The 22712-nt window shown below is 34.8% G+C and overlaps 1 protein-coding gene across 1 annotated transcript in view; it reads right to left on the bottom strand.

Moving 5' to 3' along the window:
• Window positions 1-22712, bottom strand: part of LOC149568384 (endo-1,3;1,4-beta-D-glucanase-like) — a 95651-nt gene that overhangs the window by 23361 nt on the left and 49578 nt on the right. The window contains exon 3 of the mRNA XM_089821320.1: window positions 56-176. Within this exon, the coding sequence (XP_089677446.1) occupies window positions 56-176 (121 nt within the window). The remainder of the gene's footprint in view (window positions 1-55; window positions 177-22712) is intronic.

The following is a 22712-nucleotide window of genomic DNA, read 5'->3' on the forward strand; positions in this document are numbered from 1 at the left end:
TCAAATGCTAAAATTTGTCTTCGCATATAAAATAATATCCATTAAAAAGCATTACTGGTCCATGATTCTTGATCCAATCTTGAATGGTACCACGGTCTGGGACATATGGATCCCCATAAAAAAAGTCAGGGACAACCACAAAGTATCCAGCTCCCGCTACTTTATCAGCAAGCTTCCTATAACCACATTCAAATTTTGTTAAAATTCTGGAGCATCAAATGCATTCAAATGTTTTACTATTATTCTGAATGATTCATTAATAGTTCACAAATCAGTCTTGTTTATACAGATAACATACTCTAATATATACCATTTTTAAAGAGCTATGTCTGTTAAAACTTTATCAGATACAAATAAACCACCAAGAGCTATATGCAGATTTATTGAACTAAGGTTCCTTATAGAGATTCCAAGTTCTGCATGAACCTTGAAATTTTGTGTACAACACTAACCTATTTTATAATTTGGTTTAAAACAAAGGCCCAGAACATAAAAATGCAGTCCCATGTTAAATTAGATGCTTCATATGACACCAGTAACCAATAAACTGCATATTCAATACAAAAAAAATGGAGAATTCTTTAAAAGACCAGCAAACAAGAAATCAATTTTAACAATTACATATTATAATCTTTACTCAAACATATAGCATAAGGCCAAAGTTGGTAGTTCTGGCTTAGATCCTAGTTTGGGTATGTGGATCCATTAGATAAAAAAATGAGAAGTCAGGTTTGATTTGGGTTCATCCAAATTAAAAAGAGACAAAAATGATAAATGTATAAAAGTCTAACCAGAAATATATAAATATAGTCTTGGCATAAATTGAAGACCAAGAAAAAGAAGACCATCATCAGGGTGTAAATCAAATCAAAATTATCCTTTGCTAAAGAAAGGATTGAGAGGGATAAAGGCCCCTTTGTAGGAACCTTCAAAGAGCAATTCACTTTTTCCCATACAAGAAGAACCTTTGGTTTATACACATAAGTGATTGAAGAGAACGTTAGAAAAGGCATTTCATAACAAGTCTAGAGAAATTGTCAAAAAATGGTGACATCAATTGACAAGGTTCAAAGGGGTACAAGGGTCCACGTGTTGAAAATTTGCATGGCAAACTAGAGAGGTGAAATTTGTAGAGGACTCCTTGAAATCCGTAAGGGATTAATGAATCCAAACAGGGCTGTCCATCATTTCCAATGATGGAAAGATGCAAAACATTGGCCACTGATCAAAGTTCTTGCAATATCCCCTTAGAGACAATTTTTTTTAGAATAATGGATAGTGAAGGAGAGTTGAGGGAGGTGCCTTTATTGCAAACATTCTTTGACAAGCTATTGAAGAAGTGGGCCCTAGAAATATTGTGCAACTTATAAAAAAACAATGCCAAACATTGTAGAATTGTGTCATTTGTTGAGAAACACTGCTCACACTTTTTGGACACCTTGTGTTGTTCATTCCCATCGCGTAATGCATCAAAATACTAGAACCAAAATTGATGGGATCAAATAGGTCTGTGTTGAGGCCAAAGATATACAAATGTTTGTTGCCAAGCACCATGTGTCACACGACATATTTAGACCATTCTCAAGATTGGAGCTGTTGAAGGTTAAGTTAAATAATAAATATGTTTCAGTTTAGTAAACATTTTAATTTTGTGTAAATTGAGTTTTGGTAAATTTAGATTAAATTTGATTTTGATTTTCAGTCAAGGTGTTGAGGCTTGTTTTGCATGCAACATATTGGGATAAGAAAGCTTGTTAAGACCTGATGCACTTTAATCAGCCCAAATTGGTGACTCCATACGGAGGTAATCTAACACTACAAGGGCAATAAAGGTTAAGCAAATGATCCTATATGACATTTGATATGATCATCTTCTCAGTGTCACTAAGCCCATATTGAGTGTGATTTGTTATACAACATGGATAAGCCTTATTTGGATAAGATAATATAATTGCAGTTGACTCAATGGTTAAGAAGATGAAAATCATCATAAATGCAAAAGAACAAGATGCTGAGGAGTAAAAAAATGAACCACACCAAATCATTGTGGAGATGGAACAAAATGACAATTGTATTGCATCTCTTTGCCTTTGCATTGAGTCCCAAATATTACTTCTTAACTCTATTCAGTTGCCACAAGAGTTGCCCCATATAGAGATTTTGATGTTGCTCAAGGGTACAAGGAAACACTTTGTAGACTCTTCATTGATTGCGATATGTGAGATGTAATGAGGGTTGATTTCATGGGTTTTGCATCCTCCAACGAATGTGGTCTTTATGCTCTTTGGGACAAGTATATGGCCAATGCTCATAGTTGGAACTTGCGGTACTTCCATGGCAAAACATACACTCACCTATGTTAATGTTATAAAGCTGTGTGACATATCATTCTTCCTATCATTCGCAGTTTTGTTATATGAAAGAGTTTCATCTTTGGAGACTTGCACATATACCTTATTTATGTTTGTGCATAACATATTTGGCATCGTGTGTGTGAGGCTCCATGCTTAGCTGGCATGGTGGTTATTCCTTCAGCTTAGTATGATTGTATTCATCCTATCTTGTACTATGTGGATGTTGACTTGGTGTTGATTACATCTTGTCTTTCAGATTCACCATTGACAATGAGTATTGGTTGTTGATTACCGTTTTGGCATTGTGGCATGTTGTTAATGTACTTCGACAGTTATCTATTCTCACTGGTTCATTTCCTTATCAGGTTCTTGCATCATGTGTGTGGCTTCACTTCATTCTTGTGGCTGTCGGTTCATTTTCTTGAAGAAGTCAGTTACCCTTGCCATGTATGCCTCATAAATTTTGTTGTTTTGTATTCTTGAAGAGATGCCCCTGGCTAGGTGCAATTACTCTTATTCAGTCATTGGGAGATTATTCTATGTCAGATGACATAGGTTTTGCAGTTCTGCATATTCAGCAGTTTTTGGCATTGATTGTGTGATTATCATATTAGCAGTGTGACAGTAATCTGATTATTGATTGTGTGTGATTAGTAGTGATATCACTCACAGGACAATTGTTCTGTTGGAGAGGAGTATTCTTGTGACTTTGTGTTTTTGTGTTCTTACGCACTCTAATTGCTGAAATATACGTATATATTTTGTGTTGACATAATATGATTTGTGTGTAATCATTGAGCTGGTTCTAAGAACCATTTTATTTGTTATCAGTTTATATATTTAATACTGTGAGATGCATTCAAACTGTAATCACAGTATGTGTATGAACTGTGAACAGGTTTATTGTTGAAGTGTTGAGAGTTAACAGTCACAAGTCTGATATCAATGTATTTTGTGAGGAACAAGATTCAATAAAGGATAACCTTTGCCATGGCTAGGTTTTTCACTCCAGTAGGAGGGTTTTCGTAGGGTATCTCTAGTGTCATTATGTTCTTGATTTATCTGTTATTTAGTTATGTTATTCTGGTTTGAAAAACTTAACTTTGTATTAGAGTGTGTCTAAGGAAATGGTCCAGAAATCGAAGGTTGCTTAGGGGATTAGTGCCTCTACATTGTTGATGCTTTGGCTTCAACAAGGGTATGACTTTGTTTGGTGGCATAGGGCTGACTAGTTGGTGACTGTGTATTCCTTTCAGTTGGGTCTGATTGTGGTCCTCAAGCCAATAGTCTATTCAAAAGTGATCGGAGCACTCTTTGCCGCATTTCAAGTGGCTGGGATGTTTATTTCTTGAAGAGTTGCATGTACAAGAAGTTCCAGTAGAGCAGTGATTGTTAAATAGACTCATTGGTGCATTTGAGAAATAAATATAGGCAATCTTGAAGTATCTTTGAATAATGTTCACAGATTATTTATACTATAATAGTGGAATTAGTGAATCATGTATGCTTTCAGCACTGATCTATATATTTATCTTCAAGGTCGTTTGATTCTATGAGTCATTAATAATCTGACCCAGTTGCAAGATGGACCAAGAAGCAATGGGATGACGAGAGAATACATGCAATGTCATGCAGGCTGTAAGTATGTACATTTGACAATGGTTGCAGCCTTGGGACTAATTTGGTTTCACATATCATCTTTATAGAGGAAGAACCAATACAGTTTGGCATTCTGATTTGTTTCTTTGAAGAGGAAAAAATGACATTCAGAGGGAAACTATTCAGCTGTAAAATTCAGATTAAGAGGAAGCTTGAGTGGCAGAGGGAGTTTCAAATCCTTTTGCTTAGGATCAACAGCTTGTGTAGCATTATGATTGCTGAAGCTCCTTGTTTGGTCAAACTTGGAATCAAATATTTTACTTTGATAATCTAAGCTTGAGTATGTTGTCCCCATTGAGAGAGAGTCTTGGCTGAGAGGGAGTCTCAGCATTCAGATGATCTTTCATATGCTTCAACTAGTTCTTCTCTATGAGAGAAGTTCGAGGTGTAATCCCTTGTTAATGAGTTCTTCTCTATAATAGAAGTTTGAGGTGTGATCTCTTGTTAACAAGCTCTTCTCTATGAGAGAAGTTCGAGGTGTGATCCGTTGATTATGAGTTCTTCTCTATAAGAGAAGATAGAGGTGAAATCCCTTGTTAATGAGTTCTTTGCGCGAGGAGTTTGAGGTGAAATCCCTTGTTAAAGATTCTTCTCTACAATAGAAGTTTGAGGTGCAATCCTTTGTTAATTCATTCTTCTTTGTGAAACAAGTTTTAGGTCAAAGCCCTTACTTCCATCCTTCGGGTGTAGCCATGATGCATGTCATGTGAGAGAATCTCTATATCAAGAAATCTGTGATGAGATTTTGTTATGTACATTTCTTATTGTAGCTTCATTATGCTTGTCAAACTGAGACACATTATGACATTTGAATGATCTATCTCTTGCTAATAGGGAGTGTTAATGTTTTATAGTTGCGAGAGATCATTCTTCCTATTGTTTGCAGCTTTCTTATATGGAAGAGTTTGATTATCTTTGGAGACTTGCATATATTCCTTATTTCTGTTCATGCATAATATATTTGGCATCATGTGTATGAGGCTTTGTGCTTAGTTGGCATGGTGGTTATTTCTTCAGCTTAGTATGATTGTGTTCCTCCTATCTTGTACCATGTTGATATTGAGTCGGCATCGATTAAGTCTTGCCTTTTGCATTCACCGTTGGCAATGAGTATTCATTGTTGATTACTGTTTTGGCATCAGGGCATGTTATTAATGTGCTTAGACAATTATCTATTCTCACCAATTCGTTTCCTTATCAGGATCTTGCATCATGTGCATGGCGTCACTTCATTCTTGTGGTTGTTGATTCATTTTCTTGAATACATCAGTTATTCTTGCCACGTATGCTCATTACTTTTGTTGTTTTGTATTCTTGATGAGAAATCCCTAGCTTGGTGCAATTACTCAATTCAGAGTTTATTCTGCAGTCAGACGGCATAAGTTTTGTAGTTCTGCATATTCAGCAGTGTGTCAACATAAATTGTATTATTATTGTATTAGCAGTGTGACAACATTGTGATTACTGATTCTGTGTGATTAGCAGTGATATCATTCATGGGATGAATGTTCTGTTGGAGAGAAGTATTTCTGTGATTTTGTGTTTCTGTTTTCTTAAGCACTCTAATTTCTTGTGTGTTTGCGCTGCATGTGTGCATGTGCATGTGCATGCGTAAGCGCGCATGTGTGTGTGTGTGTGTGTGTGTGTGTGTGTTGAATTGACATAATATTCAGGATCTATGTATGATCATTGAGCTGGTCCCAAGAACCATTTTATTTGTAATCAGTTTGTTAATTGGAGACTGAGATGCATTCAAATTGTTATCACAGTATGAGAATGAACTGTGAACAAGGCTTATTGTTAACCTGTTAAGAATTAGCACTCATAAGTCTGATATCAATGTATTTTGTGAGGAACAAAATACAATAAAGGAGAACTTTTGGCATGATTAGGTTTTCCCCCTTTTGCCCTCGAGTAGGAGGGTTATCTTTGGGTATCTCAGGTGTCATTGCGTTCTTGCTTTATCTGTTAGTTAGTTATGCTATTCTGGTTTTAAAAACTTAACCTCTTGCGATCAAAATTTCCTCACGAGTTTAATAAAAAGATCTTCTTTTATACATATTTTGATTCCATAACTAAAAACTTTTATTTTGTAAATCTTAACTCTCAAATTTTACCTTGATATGTTGTCATTTAATCTACATCCAAGGGACACACTAGAATTTTGCCTTAATATGTTGCCATTTAATCTACATCTAAGGGACTACTCCATCCATTCAATGAAGCGCAACATACTACAATCAAAAAGGCACAGGACTTAGTATTTGCGAATTCGAAGTTGTCGTTCCTTGTACACAAGCAAAGTACCTACAAAGAATGAGCGACAAAGAAAAGGGATACCAAGACAAAGAGTATAGACATGGGTGCTTCCACCACCCACTTTGCTGCACTTGATGTTGACGATGGCAATGAGTCACCTAGTGAGCTTGAGAGTGCTAGGCTGATGCCTATGCTAGTGGTAGTGCCAGTGCCAATGACACAACATAGATCATCTAAAGACTAATATGGATGACGAAATATTTTTAATGACCTATATGATATTTGATCAATGATTGCTGATTGTAGACACTTGACATTATTAATTTTTTATTTTAAAATGTATCATGCCATTTTTTAATTAATTTTTACTATTAACATGGTGGTGTATATTAAACTTCAATTACTGCTTCAAAGGTGTACACATTTATTATTTTTAAGTATTTTTGTATGTACGCACCACCATCAAATGTAACACCGAAATAATTTGACTGAAACCACAACCCAAACCTTCAACCCTGACCCTGAATAGGTAACATTGCTAAACAATTACAAGAATATCATACATTCATATGTAATAAACTTGTATCTAACTAATATTTATTATTTAATAAACAAGGCAGCTATTATAATTTCATGAACCCACGCTATTATAATTTCATGAACCCACTCCACAAACCTCGGTAAAGAGATTAAAATAATGTTAGATGGGTTTAAAATAAAGTTACCTGGGACCCGGCTTCCACCAGAAATCCACGCATTTCTAAAATAAGAACATTTTTGGGGACAAGGGTACAATCACAAACATTTCCAAACCATACTCTGACCAAAACTTCAGAAAACATTTCTAAAATATGGAAACGATCAAAGCGAGGATAGAAAACGACTAATTGTCCAATCTCCCTGACCGTTCCAAGGACAAACATCCGTTCATACTGACAGCAGCCAAAAAGTGAAAGCCCAAACTTTCTTTTTCAAAAACAATTGCAGTAGTGGCCCCTACACTTTTATGCAACCCTAAAATGAATTAAGCAACACTTATATGCTCGTTCTCTCATTCATTTCATTTTAATTTTATAAAGAGAAAAAAAGGGGCAAGAACGTGCAACAAGGTTTGAAGAAGAGTAAAAAGGAGGCAACCATAGGGCTTAAAGTAGCATTTGGAGGAGTTGAAGCATTTAAGGTGAGTCCATTCTTTCATATTTGGTTTTCTTTTACAATTTTTTCATAATTCATAAAATGAGAAGTCCATCAAACGTCTGATCTTTATTTCCAAATATTTCAGTATTTTGAGCTTGCATTACCCTCATTAAACATGACCAGCAGCAATGGCAATGGTAAGTGGAAGAAGTTGTAATTGGGGGTGGTAGTGAAAGTGTTCAAGGTGAAGCAGTTGATACACCTAACAAATTTGAGAGACCTTTGGTTGTCTAAAAGGACTATGTACAATGCCCTTTTTACCCCAAAAAACCTCTTCAATATCTTGTACATCCAATAGATGTCAAATGAAACATTCAGGTTGAAGTAGGGTGTACATATGTGATATATGAGATAGTAATTAGAGGGTGCTACTCAAAGGGTGTGATAACATTTCTTGGGTGTTCTAGTCAAAGGAGTTAAATTTTGTAAAAATCTAGAGGAGGTAGAGAAGTTAGAGTGTTATAGATTACATAGAGGTTGGACGCAAGTCTAAAGGTGTGCCCATGCCAATGCACCAGCTCTCGTAGCCATCTACTCATCACCCAACATCATCTAGTGTTAATGTTTTTCATAGGTGGAAGCCAGAAAAAAAGGAAAGGCGAACGGTAGCACTAGTGGGCAGCCAAGGTCAATTCAAACTTGTTCAATGTGCAAGCACAAGAATTGACAAAGACTTTCATTTCTGAATTTTATTTCCCATGCCTTCCCATTTCATGATGCTCGATCTCCTTACTTCAAAAAAAATGATCAAAGATGTAGCTAATGTTGGTCTCTCTTTTGAACCCACTAGAGATGATAAGCTACACGCTACCTTCCTTGGCAAAGCATATTCTAAGGTGAGTTTGGTAATGGAAGACATGAGGCATTCTTGGATGAGGGTAAGTTGTTCCATTGTGATGGATGGGTGGATCACTAGTAGCATCGACCACGTATCAACATCATAGTCACCTGCATAGTTGGCTCCTACTTTCTTAGAGCCATTAATTATTCTAGGGAATGCAAGAACCCGGACTTTCAATTTAGAACTTTTAGAGAGACCATATAGGAAGTTGGGGGCTCAGTTGTTGTTTGGGTAATCACTACTTCAGCACAAATGTGCAAATTGGTTGGTTTGATGGTGGAGGGTGCTTACAAGCGCATCATTGGACTGCATGTTGTGATCATGCATTGAACAATGCATTGAAAGACATAGGTGTCAGGAGGTTTCCACACCATCACTCCATTACAAATGGGGAATCCCCTCTTTTTTCTTTCCTTTCAGCAAGTGCCAGTTTAGTTTTTACAGGGGTCAATGTTTGAGTAGAATAGAAACATTTTTAAAAAATTGGTGGAATTTTGATCAAATTGTTGAAGATACCTATAATGGAGGTGTCCATATCTCTCTTGCTAAATTCTACTCAAATTGTCGACATGGGCAATATGTAATAGTCCAAAAGATGACTCAAAACCGTAAGACCTATACAATCGACGCTCATGCTTTGCTTTGCCTACTGTAATAATCCTTTATAGACGGAGTTTTTGAATAATTATATCTCATGGTGAAAACTGTCTTTCCATCACTATGGTGAGAACTCAATTGTCTTTCCATCACCAATATGAAAAGTCTAGTAAATTGAAAGATTGGTTGAAGGATCAAGAGACTCAAAGCTGCTCTTTGTCAATCGTATTGTACTTGTCCCCAGAATTAGAATAGGTGAAAAGTTTCCCATTGAAATCTAAGGAGTGGTATTGTCAAAAAAAGACTCAAGACCATGTGAGTGAGTTGTGATGTGAGGATCCTAAGTCAACAATCAAATTATCCTTGGATGAATCTATTGTCCTCAATGTAAAATTCAAAAAATTAGACAACCCTGCATAATTTTTCATTAATTGGTAACAGATTTCTCTAAGTTAGGTGTTCCTGGTGATGTTTTACAAAGGCAATCAATCATCCCTTGATTTATCCTAAGACTTACCGTCTACAAATGCCATTTTTGAAGGTGCCTGTAGAGTTTTTTGTCTTCCTTGACAACATAGAGTTTTTCCCCCTAACTATTAATACTAGATTTTTAATAACCTTCTAGTCTTTGCTTGATTTTTCTTGATTGTTTTGTTTGTTTTCAGTTTTATTTTCATCCTAAGTTTGTTGCTTTTTGAATTTTGTTGGTTTTGAGCTATCATAGGTCTAATTCGGAGCTATGTTTTAAGAGATATTAAGGAATTAAAAAGTTGCAAATGGGGTTTTTAAGCTTGACTACAAGTTCTTGTTCTTTACTTAAAAGTTTGCAATGTTTAATCAAAAGTTCACCAAGGTCTCTTAAGTCCTGAAATACGGACTTTATGTAAGTCAATGCATATCCTCTTGGGTGTCATTTACTTGCGATAAGGGAATTAGAGTCCACCATTATATATTTGTAAGGAAACATGTAAAACTTGAGTGTGCTTTTAGTACATTGGTAGGATTTTGAAGCCTAATTGCATGCCTTCTCTTTAGAGTTAAAATGTTTGCAAAGGTTCATGAGAAACCCGTCTTAGGAACAAAGGATGTTTGTAAATAAACTTATACTTTTTGACATGCTTTTTAAGCTTGAATGCAAGTACTATCTTTCTTTTAAAAGAAAAAAAGTTATGCTTGCAAAAATGTTTTAAAAAGCCTAGATTGAGCGTGTATAAGGAAAGAAAGTATGTGTTGAATTATCAGAATCACTACAAATGTAATAACATTGTCATTGTTATAGGTTTGTTCCAAATGTAGATTTGAATCTCATATAAAATAATAAATATGAGAGGAGACATGTCTCAATGGTTTAATCATCATTTAATTAATAATAATATATTTTTAAAAAAATATGTATAACAATATATATATATAATATATTATGCACTATAATATATATATATTATTTAACATGGATAAGTATATATAGGAAATGATAATTTACCAATAACAATAATATATCTCAGATCGAATCAATCTAACTAAAGCTACAACCTTAACACTCCCTCTTAGCTAGGGAGGATTTGAAGAACACATTATGCTCTCAAGCATATGAGGAGATATCATCTCAGTATAATATTCATGGAATGGCATATTTAAGAATATCAACATAAATCCATCAACTTAGATGTTATATTTCAATATTAATCTGAAGTATGATTCAACAAGAAATATCAATCATATGATATTCATCATACGTATACTCTTTTGGCATGTGCACTGGCATCAAATCCTTGACGCCTACTAAAAGAATATGTCATATTCTAGAAGGATGAGTTATCTAATTTCCGGCATTCTGGGACAACTTAACAAGAAATCACCGTGCCATGGCTTCTATCATGAAATATCATGATCTCCAACACTCTGGGACAACTTAATGAAGTTTTCTCATGATACGTTCGTTATCATGACTTTCAGCACTCTAGGACAACAACTTAATGAAGTATGTCATGATAATAGGTCTATCATTCATAAGATCGTCACCTTACAATGGTTAACTTCTGTTTATATATGTCAATGAAAAATCTTCACCTTTCATTACATATCATATGTGAAATAGTAACCACCAATGAACCAAGTCAAAGTGTGGTACAAGGGCTTTTACATCAAGTCTCTCTCACAAAGAAGAATGCATTACAAGGAATTTCACTTCAAACTTTTCCCTTATATAGAAGATATCACACTTCAAATTTCTCCCTCTGAACAACAATCCTAGAAGTCAAGTCCTCTAGTTACTCCCTTAGATCTCTCTTCGCCTAAGGCTACCTGTCAAACTCTCTCTAAATCTAATATCAATCTTCTTGACTTTCTGGTGATAAATCATTACTTCCTCATTATGTACACAAGAGTAGGCCCATCAAAATCATGCAGTCACACACATGTATTTCTAGACTCCCTCTGAGTATAAATTTTCTAAGCTCCTGCGTTGCCTTCGAACAAGTGTCATAATCCCTCTTAGTGTAGAAGGATACTCATAATCTCAATCATCAAAGATATTTGCTTCAAGATCCTCAATATATCCAGCCTAATCACAACTCCTTTAAAGTTACTGTCATAAGATGCCTAATATGTCATTCTTCTTTTCCTACAAGATCAATTTTAGATACAAAGGAAAAGATCAAAACATAACTCGTATAGTTCATATAAAACTGCAAATGATAGAGAGACTATGAGTAGATAAATATAATACTTAAGAATAATAAATACTTATTTGTACATCACAATCGTTAAATATAAATGCTCCCAATGAAGATCCATATGCATCCAATCAGAAAATGCCTCCAATGGGGAATGAAATATTGGTTAAGGTAATTATTCATCCCCCAATGTGAAATTCCCACTCTTTGTACATAGGTTCATAGAACTATTATACATCTTATTCTTAATCCTTCCTATTGGAATGTATATTATCTTGCTCTTATGCATCTCAACTGAAAGCTAGGATCCCTTCACATTTATATTAAATGACAACCATTCTTCTTGAAAGAATCATCTCTCTATTCACTTTAAATGTGTGGTCCTATGTCTTTTCACTTTTATCAGTTATCCTTGATTCTTTATGTGGAACATTCGTAACTTATATGTGGGCTTCGATGCCTATTCACCCCGACTCTTTATCTCCCACTTCACTTATACTTGGATGTTCAATTTATATATAGGTTCCACTTGGTGTACAAAATATCTATTCGTCGTTTGCTTATGACCAGCCTTCACCTCTTGTCATCATATGTGGTTATGACTTAGTCTTTACCTTTTTTTTTTTAAATTGTGAGTACCACAAAAGTGCTTGATCAAAAGAATCTACTCTTATTGATTGGCCTTTTGTGTGTTCATTTGTTTGATGCCCGACAGAACCTATCAAACATCAACACTCCCGCTGACTATCAATCAACCAAGCTCTTTCAGACAGATATATTAGACTCCCTTTGAATCTAATATTTATCTTGTTTTTCCTACAAGAACGTTCTCGGAGGAAAAGATCAAGGAAAATAGCTCTTATAGTACATACTGAAAATAAATAAGAAAGATATAATTATCAATTATTTAATATAGATAATAAAATATACTTTGAATATATATGCATATATTCAATCTTCTATATATATACTTTAATCTATATTTTCAACATATTATTTGTTTATCTAGCTATTCATACAAGCACATACTCGCACTCTACACTGGGACCTAACTATGTAGCCATTCATATAGGAGTGAGCATAGTTCCTACACTTGCACTAAAGATATTTCAATTAATTTCATTTATAGAATTATATTTCTATCTTACTATAAATTCATTTTACATTTAATAATATCAAATGATCAAATCTTGTCATATATATGTTTTCATATGTATTTACATGCCATTTATCTAATAACACATCAATGATATAAGAAACATAAATATTATAATCCACAATACAATGAAATGGAAACTTAAATCGCATGTGCTTACCTTTAAGGCATCGCTACCTGATATGTTCTTACTTATTCTTACCTATTGCATATGATCCCTATTATTTGGATGACCCTCTTCGTTGGATAGTCCCCCATCACCAAGGTCTCCACATGTCAATGTCGATTGTCTATGTGTTCTATGTACCCAATATTGTATCAATGTCCACGAACATAACTATCTTTTCTGCCATGTATCAGTATTTGACTAGATGGCAATACTTATGGCCATAGTAACTCAACAACAACTACACAAGGGGAATACTGTTAAGAATATAACCTAGATAAACCTACAGGTTTGACAGTATAGACCGTACTTTCTCTTAATAATATTATATCTCTAATGTTGGCATTTAATATACATATATATTTCTCCTAGAGGTGCTGGTGATTTCTAGATGATGCTTTGTTCGGTGCTTGACTAAACTAACAATTGGTTAGTTAGTCATTACTAATCTGTATCTCCTAGATTGTCGACTTAGGAATAATATGGTTAGTGCCAAGTTAGGAAGGGTTATGTCCCTTGAGGGACATACCCTTTAGAAAAGGTATATAATTTAAGTTGTAAATGCAGTTTAGAAGACACACAGTAACAGCAGTCTGCTCTTCTAAGTATTTTATATCCTACAATTTATACCTGAGATTCTCCCTCAGGATAAAAGGTGCTATATTCAGTATTCGATCTACATTATAATAAGCAATAACTTCATCCATATTCAGAATAAATAAAAGATCTAACTCAGCATATAAAACTGGATTGAAAGTATGATTAGGAGACAAGGATTTAGCAGAAAATTTACATGGTATCAAAGCCAAGTTATCAAACCTAGGGTTCTCCAAAATTCAGTCATCAAACTTTATATATATTTAGTAATTTTCTCCTATCTTCAATGGCATACACAATCAGACCTGAGGACAGGTGTGATGGGAAAGAACTCTTTGAAGCCTAGAAATTCAGAATCTTGATGATTCTTGAAGAGAACAATGTAAAATAATTCGTTGATGGAGCATCCAAACAACCCCCAGTTGAACCTCACAAATCCATATGGAGCAAAGGAAATAGAAAAGCTATTCAAATCATCTTGGATGAGTTAAAAATGTTATTGTACCTATGCTTACAAAACATCAAACTACTTTTGATATGATGAATGCATTATGAAATGCATATGAAGTAAACAACGCAACTAGAGTTCTTGCACTAAAATGGCAACTGAATCACATTTAGATAAAGAAAGGAGAATCGATAAATTCTTATTCCCTAAGAGTTGATGGCACTAGAGACGAACTATCAAGTATAGGAACCATCATTAATGACACAGAATTAACGCTTATGGCTATAGATGGATTGCCATATTCATGGGAGACATTTGCACAAGGAATAAGTGCCAGATATCAGCTTCCGAACTTCAACAGACTCGAGAATGATTGTCTTCAAGAGGAATCCAAAAAACTAAAAAAAGGAGGGAAACCAAAAATAGAAAATGAAGAACTTCACATTCTTAATGCAAACTCCTACAAGGGCAAGAAGAAGCATTTCAAGAAGAAAAAGGGAAATCAAAACAATGGAAAGCCCAAGAAAGATCTATCTAAAATAAAGTGTTTCAAATGTGAAAAATTTGGACACTATAGATCAAATTGTCTTTGAAAATTCCAAACAACAGGCAAATTGTACAAATGTCATTAGAGAAGAAGATACTTATGATCCTGAGAACCGTGTTTTGTATTCCTCTCTATCAAATGAAATTTCAAATATAGCATGGGTAATTGATAGTGGATCTTCTAGACATATAACGGGATACAAAGAAACTCTAGATTCTTTATCAGAGAAGGTTAATGGTGAAGTTACCATTGGTGATAACTCAGCACACTCCATTGAAGGAATTGGAAATTGTATTTTGAAACTAAAATCAGGAAATACTCTCTGTCTTAAAGGTGTACTCTATGTACCAGGAATTAAAAGAAACCTAATCTCAATTACAACACTTGAAGATGATGGACACAATGTTGCATTCGTCAATGGCAAAGTATTAACTTGGGCTAAGAACTCTTCCATCAAAAAAGTAAAGTTAATTGGTCAATGAAAGGGATATTTGTATGAATTGAATACAGAATCTTGTCGATCCATTCAAGCCCTAGTTCACGAAGCTGAAGATTCAAATGAAATATGGCACAAAAGATTAGGGCATCTAAATTTTAAAACTCTATTAACTATAGAAAAGATGGTTACTAGATTACCCAAATTAAATAAAGATCACCCTAGTATTTGCAAGGGGTGTGCTCTGGGTAAAAGAACCAGAAGTCCCTTTCATGATACTACTAGGAAAACAAATAATGTACTAGAATTAATTCATTCAGATTTATGTGGACCTATGTATGTTCCTTCTCTTGGAGGATTCTAGTATTATATCTTGTTCATAGATGACTTCCTAGGAAAACATGGATTTACTTTTTTAAATGCAAGGAATCAGAAGAAATCCTACAAAGATTTAAAGAGTTCAAAGCATTAACTGCAAATTTTTCAAGACATAAAATTAAAACCCTTAGAACAGAGAATGGAGGAGAATATACCTCAAACTTGTTTAAAAGGTTTTGTAAAGAATTAGGGATTAAGAGGGAGTACACTGTTCCTTATAACCCACAAAAAAATGGGGTAGCAGGAAGAAAGAATAGGACAATTATAGAAGCTGATAGGGCTATGATTTTTTACCCAAATCTATAATACTATCTTTAGGCAGAAGCCTCTTGTACTGCTGTATATATTCAAAACAGAAGCCCTCACTCCTCTCTTAAAGAAAAAACCCTTGAAGAAGTATTTACTAAAGTAAAACCCAATATAAGTCATCTTAGAATTTTTGGATGTCCTATATATATCCATGTTCCAAAAGAAAAGAGAACCAAGTTAGAACCCTCTGGGAGGAAAGGTATTTTTGTAGGGTATATTGAAACTTCTAAAGCATATAGGATTTTCATACCTGGATAGAAAACTATTGAACTCAGCAAAGATGTAATCTTTGAAGAAGATCTTGCATTCAAAAGAGCCATAAGTTCTAATGAACCTTCTCCTTTATCTAGTTCTGAAAGAAATAGTGAATTTGGATCCCAGAGGGAGAACTTAGAAGAGATCGAAGATGAAATTCAAAATATGAACCTTGAAGAAAATTCAACGAAAAGACCACTTTGGGCCATAAAAACAGTTGAAGTAGCTCAAGACTTTGCTGCACCTTCAAGAACAGTCAAAGAAAGCAAACAACCTAAAAGATTCTCTGGTTATACAGCAAACATGAGTGACTTATCCAAAACAGAGCCAACCAATCTATTATGAAAAATGATGTTTGGGAAATTGTTCCAAGACCTAAAGGAAAATTTGTTGTTTCTTCCAAGTAGATATTTAAAATAAAGCATGCTGCTGACGGTAGTATTGAGAAGTATAAAGCCAAATTTGTAGCCAGAGAATTTTCTCAGCGAGAAGGGATTGATTATGAAGAAACCTTTGCTCCTGTTGCCAGATATACCTCTGTAAGAGCAGTCTTAGCAATTGCCGCATCAAAGGGATGGAAGGTACATCAGATGGATGTAAAAACAACATTCCTAAATGAAAAGATTTCAGAAGAAGTATATTTAGAGCAACCTAAAGGATTTGAAACTCATGATCCTAACGCTTTTGTTTGCAAGCTCAAGAAAGCTCTCTATGGGCTTAAACAGGCTCCCAGGGCCTAGTATGAAAGAGTTGATAAGTATCTCACCAGCTTAGGATTCTCCAAGAATGAAGTTGATCCAAATTTATATTATAAAAGAGATAAAGATGATATTGTAATTCTAATACTGTATGTTGATGATCTACTAATTACAGGTGATGATCATCTCGTAGATCAGTGCAAGAAAAATCTAACTAGAGAATTTGAGATGAAAGATTTGGGACTCCATTACTTCCTAAGACTGGAAGTACGGCAGAATTTTGACAATATCATACTAAATCAAGAAAAGTATACATCAGATATTTTAAAGAGATTTGGAATGTGGAATTGCAAACCTATGTCTTCTCCTATGGAGACTAATCTACATAAACTTAAGGAAGCGGCTGCAAAATCACCATCCATAGATTCTACTCTCTACAGACGGATGATTGAGTCTCTTATGTACTTAGTAAATACAAGATCGGATATTTGCTATGCAGTTAATGCCTTAAGTCAGTTTATGTGTGAACCAAAGGAGATTCACCCAGTCACAGTTAAACACATTATGAGATACAAGGCACTCTTAATTATGGACTCAAATATGAGAAAGTTGCTTTAGACTTGCATGGATTCACTAACTCAGATTGGAGTGAAAGTGTTAAAGACTGGAAAAGCACGTCAGGATGTTGTTTCAGTTTAGGATCAGCTATGATATCTTGGATATGCAGAAAGCAGTCTTCAGTAGCTTAGAGCTCCACATAAGCCAAATACATTGCAGCAACGATGGCCTCTCGTAAAGCAGTCTGGCTAAGGAAGTTACTTGTAAGATTATTTGGGCAAGCCATGAATCCTACGATTATTCATTGTAATAATCAGAGTTCCATCAAGCTCTTAGTGAATCCAGTTTTCAATGACAGGTCCAAGCATATTGAAATTCCTTACCATTATGTACGAGATATGGTAGACAGGAATTCTGTAAAATTGGAATACATTTGCACTGCAGACCAGACAACAGACATACTCACCAAACCTCTATCTAGAGTGAAGATAGAACATTTCAGGAGGAGACTTGGTATGGTTAAGTTGTAATCCATTTGTACTCTTGATTATTAATAAAATAATTTTATTTTTTGTAAGGCTATTGACTGTTATGGGCTCCACCATGTGTAATCATTATTTAAAGAGGTGACGGTCTCTGAAATAATGAACATTTGTATAAAAGGCATTATGAGAGATGACGATCTCTTAGATAATGTACTAAACAATAGATTTTACTGTAAGATCTAGATGAGTTTTAGATCATATTGTGATGTTGACATTGCTATGTTCATGGGTCACAAATTGGATAAAGGAAGAATCTTAGTATTCTCTGAATTTATCCTGTATTCTGGTAGATCTTAAACTCAAAATCTCGTTGTGATATAGAAATACTAGTTTCTATGAGTCACAACCTCTATCTTATCACTAGTAGCAGTGATTTGTCATATCAGAGGTTTAGTAATATGACTTTGTATCATGTGTTCTATGATACCACATACTAAGAAGAGACAGATATAGAGTATTAATTCTTGCTTAAACATTTGTATTGGTGTTGCTAGATATAATCTCTCTGTAGGATTATTAGGTTAAGAGGGAGTGTTAAGAATATAACCTAGATAAACCTACAGGTCTGACCATACAGACCGTACTTTCTCTTAATAATAATATATCTCTAATGTTGGCATTTAATATACATATATATTTCTCCTAGAGGTGCCGGCGATTTCTAGATGATACTTTGTTTGGTGCTTGACTAAACTAACAATTAGTTAGTTAGTCATTACTAATTTGTATCTCCTAGATCGCCGAATTAGGAATAATACGGTTAGTGCCAAGTTAGGAAGGGTTATGTCCCTTTAGGGACATACCCCTTAGAAAGGGTATATAATTAGGTTGTAAATGCAGTTTAGAAGACACACAATAACAGCAGTCTGCTCTTCTAAGTATTTTATATCCTGTGCTTTATACCTGAGATTCTCCCTCACGATAAAAGGTGCTATATTCAGTATTGATCTGCATTATAATAAGCAATAACTTCATCCATGTTCAGAATAAATAAAAGATCTAACTCAGCATATTAGACTGGATTGAAAGTCTGATTAAGAGACAAGGATTTAGCAGAAAATTTACAAATATGTGGTAAGGATCGATTATTTAAACATGTTCCCAAAGATATGGTATGTAATAATATATATCTTGCTCGTATGTGGTGGGATCACCTTGCTTGAATGCTCTTGCAACTTTGCACATCAATCTATCAAGCAATAGTGACCCCCTAATCGACGCGCTTCGAGTTGACATTGCTCCTCGAAACTCGATCTAAGTTTTAGTGGATTATGCTAATTCATCTTGCACTCAGTGATTCCCCTTGTGTGTTTCAAGATCTAAGTTTTAGTGGATTTTGCTAATTGATCTCGCACTCAGTGATTCTCCTTGTGCACGAGGAAAGAGCATCAACCCATGAGAAGACTCCAATCCAATCATACCTTCTCATTGACAAGTGGATTAACATCATCACTAAAGAGAAATGCAAAGAATGAATCCAAGGGCAGGTAGTGGTGGTGGTGATAGAAGGCTATTTTTCCCTACTCTCAAAGCATCTCCTTCACCTGTTGTACACCATTTTCAATGGCACCATGTTCATTGAGAAACATTTGAAAGACCTTTGGAGCCATGGAGCCTTCTGAGTTGCAATAGGTCTCATAGAGGGTGCACACATCCTAGGGAATCTCACGAGGGTTGTCGGTGAAGTGGTGAGTGAAGCAACAAAGCATCCTATAGCATAGCTTGTCATAATTCTTTGCTTTGGCCCTCGCCAACTTGTCCTCTACCATTTTTATGCTCATTCCTCTCTGCAAGTTATCAAAAATTGAACCGGCTGTCCCTCATAACCCGACCCAGTTGCAATGTGTTCCAAACACAAACTCAACACAGATCCAACGCAGTATCATCAATCTTTTCATGGGCCACGTATGACCATGTGTTCTTTCCTTCTATTATGATATCTTTTAAGGCTGAAGGTAATGAATTTCATTGCATTACATCTATTAATCTCTGACTTTTCATTTCATGGCAATATCGATTGATATTCGTTTCATTTCTCATTATTCCAGACATCTTTTGATTTATTCCTTGCATGTTCATTTGTAGAGTGGCTCCAATACCATGTTGAATTATCAAGTTCGTTGCAAATGTACTAACATTGCCATTGTTATAGGTGTGTTCCAAATGCAGATTTGAATCTCATATAAATATGAGAGGAGACATGTCTCTATGGTTTAATCATCATTTAATTAATAATAATATATTAAGAAAAATAATATGTATAACAATATATATATAACATATATACAATAATATATATTATTTAACATGGACAACTATATATAGGAAGTGATGATTTACCAATAACAATAATATATCTCAGATTGAATCAATCTGACTAAAGCTACAACCTTAACAGTATGTCTATATATGTTAATGAGTTTTTTAAGCTCGACTTCAAACTTATTCAAAATGCCAAATATAATTGCAATCAGTTTTAAAGCCCGTCAACAGTGCTCTGAAGGCATTTTTTTTTCATATGCATTTTGAATCAAAAAGCTCATGCGTAATAAGAAGTTGACTTGTAAAAACATTGTGAAAGCCTAATATTATTAAAGTCATATTTTGTGCATGGCATATAAAAGTCCATCGTCAGCCTTATTGAAACACTATTATAAGTGTTTTATATGTAGCAACCTCCTCCAAAACCCTACCATTAACACATTTTTCACTTCCCTTGGCATCCGAGCGACTTGCATCCCGTCATTATTATTTCCATGGCATTTCTTTTAGCTTGTAATGACATTAAAGAACCCCATCTAGGGCATTCATCTATAAGTTTTATATGTTACAAGTGGTTTTCCTTGTAATGTTGATCACAAGCCCGTCTAGGGAAAATGCAATCAATTTTTATGAGAAAGATATCATTTTCGGCCCGAAAAGCCATTTTAAAAGCCCACCTTGGGCATTTTTTGATGAATTTGAAAGGGCAAAGACATTACAAGTTGCAATGTTGCATCTAATGTCCATCTTTGAGCTAAAATGACTCATTCTTTTGCAAATCACAACTTGTATTGATTCATCCAAACCATGTGCTTCTCTACAGACGACTTTTTATTTTTCCTTGCTTCTAGTGCAAGTCAATTTGCAGTGGCATGATCAAACCAGATTCCGGTGTTTGCATGAGTCTTAGAGGTTCCTATCTTCTTGCATTTTGATTGCTCAACCGTTCGTCAAGATTTCATGGAGGACTGAAGATGTATTGGTTTTTGTGAGGATTTGAACATATTTATTTGTTTATATAGCTGATACTTTGAGATCTCTTCCTAAAGTCAGATCATCAAAGATGTGGGGATTTTTCTCAAGATTCAAGACTTCTACCTCGTTGCATTTTGATTCCCAAAAAAGAAAGTATGTTTTCATTTGTTTTTGTTCCTTTTTTCAAGAAGTTTTATATGATGTTTTTTCATCTTCTTTATGTAAAAACATCTACGTCTTCTTTTGATATATATATATATATATATATATATATATATATGTTTGTCATTATGAATCATTTTCAGATTTGTAGCCTTTGTATGAGAGTATTATTTTTCAAAGCAATATGAGTTCTTCCCACCACACCAAGAGTAAACTTGAAGCATCCTTGTTTTTTGTCTACTTGCAGATAGAATTTAAAACTCTGTTTGTAAGCTTATCTTGCCAATAAGAGTTCTAAGTTTTTCCCCACTAATAATTGGAATTAAAAGGTCCACTTGCAAGTGCTTTCTAAGGCATTTGAATTATCATTCCAACCTGCAAGTAGACTTTAAAAATTCATTTGCAAACACCAAATTCCTTCCAAATGACTTGTAATTGGAATTAAAAACCCCACTTGTATGTAATAAGTCTTCCCACTTGTATATATATGCTTGTGTATCTAATTGCCATATCAAACACTTACATTACATCCACCAGCAATGCTCAAGAAAAAACACCTTTTTCAGCTTCCCTCTTACTTAAATAGCTGATTTTGTCTAGTTTCCTCCATTTCAAATTGCTCAAAGCCCTTATATTCATGTCCAATACAAAAACGCCTCCAGATTTATTGTGCTTGAGCCTCTAATAGTGTCTTATAAAATTGTCTATGTCACATGACGATGTTCTTACATTATGGAATTTTCATGTTGCAGCTTCATCCGTAAGTGTTCTTGCTATGTCAAATGAGTCGGTCTCTCCAAAAGGCAAGAAGAAAAAGAAGTATCAGTATGACAAATACCATAGCTCCACCTCACCTTCCCAGGTGGCCTCTTATGTTGATGAGATCAAAGAAATGGAACTTGGGCACCTTGAAATGGCTGAAATTCTTAAACAAGTACAAACTTTCAGAAAGAACAAGATGGCTCTTGTTATTCAAATTCATATTCGCATGCTTTCTACAATTCCAATAGCTGTCCTAGAACCTGAGTTCGTGATGGCATGCGTGTAGCTCTTTGATTCTAAATCTACAACCATCAGGAATGACAATGGAAACACCATCAATCTAGATCCAAACGCTATTGATAGAATCAAGTCCCACTTGTTCCATTTTACATTTATATAAGAAAGGAAAAGGCCTTGAAGAGATGCAATGAGGGGAAGCTAGATTGCATAAGGTTCATAAACAAAAACTGGTTAGTGAACAAAAGAGCCTATTTGTCAAGATAGCCAAAGGCGATCCACGGGTTAAACTTTCATGAGGAGATCAATGAATTGATCTTACTCAGCATGATCAAGGGCCTTAGGGAGTCCAATGTCTTCTTACCATGGATGTGAAAATTCATCTCTTTGATTGTGAGATCTACACAGAAGATTTTCTGCAGTAATTGATCAGTGATACACTTTGTGAGCAGCTATCTCAAGTCACTGACACTCTTTCTACATGAATCCGTACATAGCTTAGATTGCATCTGCCTTGAGGTCCTTGTTTCGGGTCTCTCGACCAAGGATGACAATCATTAGTGCCAATTTGGGAATATTTTGAAAAATTAACCCTAAGATCTAGTTGAGTCCACTTCAGAAGAGTCTAAGATGTCTTAT

The sequence above is a fragment of the Cupressus sempervirens genome, chromosome 3, assembly GCF_028749045.1.
Source record: "Cupressus sempervirens isolate cs-2001-9-10 chromosome 3, ASM2874904v1, whole genome shotgun sequence".
Classification (NCBI taxonomy): Eukaryota; Viridiplantae; Streptophyta; class Pinopsida; order Cupressales; family Cupressaceae; genus Cupressus; species Cupressus sempervirens.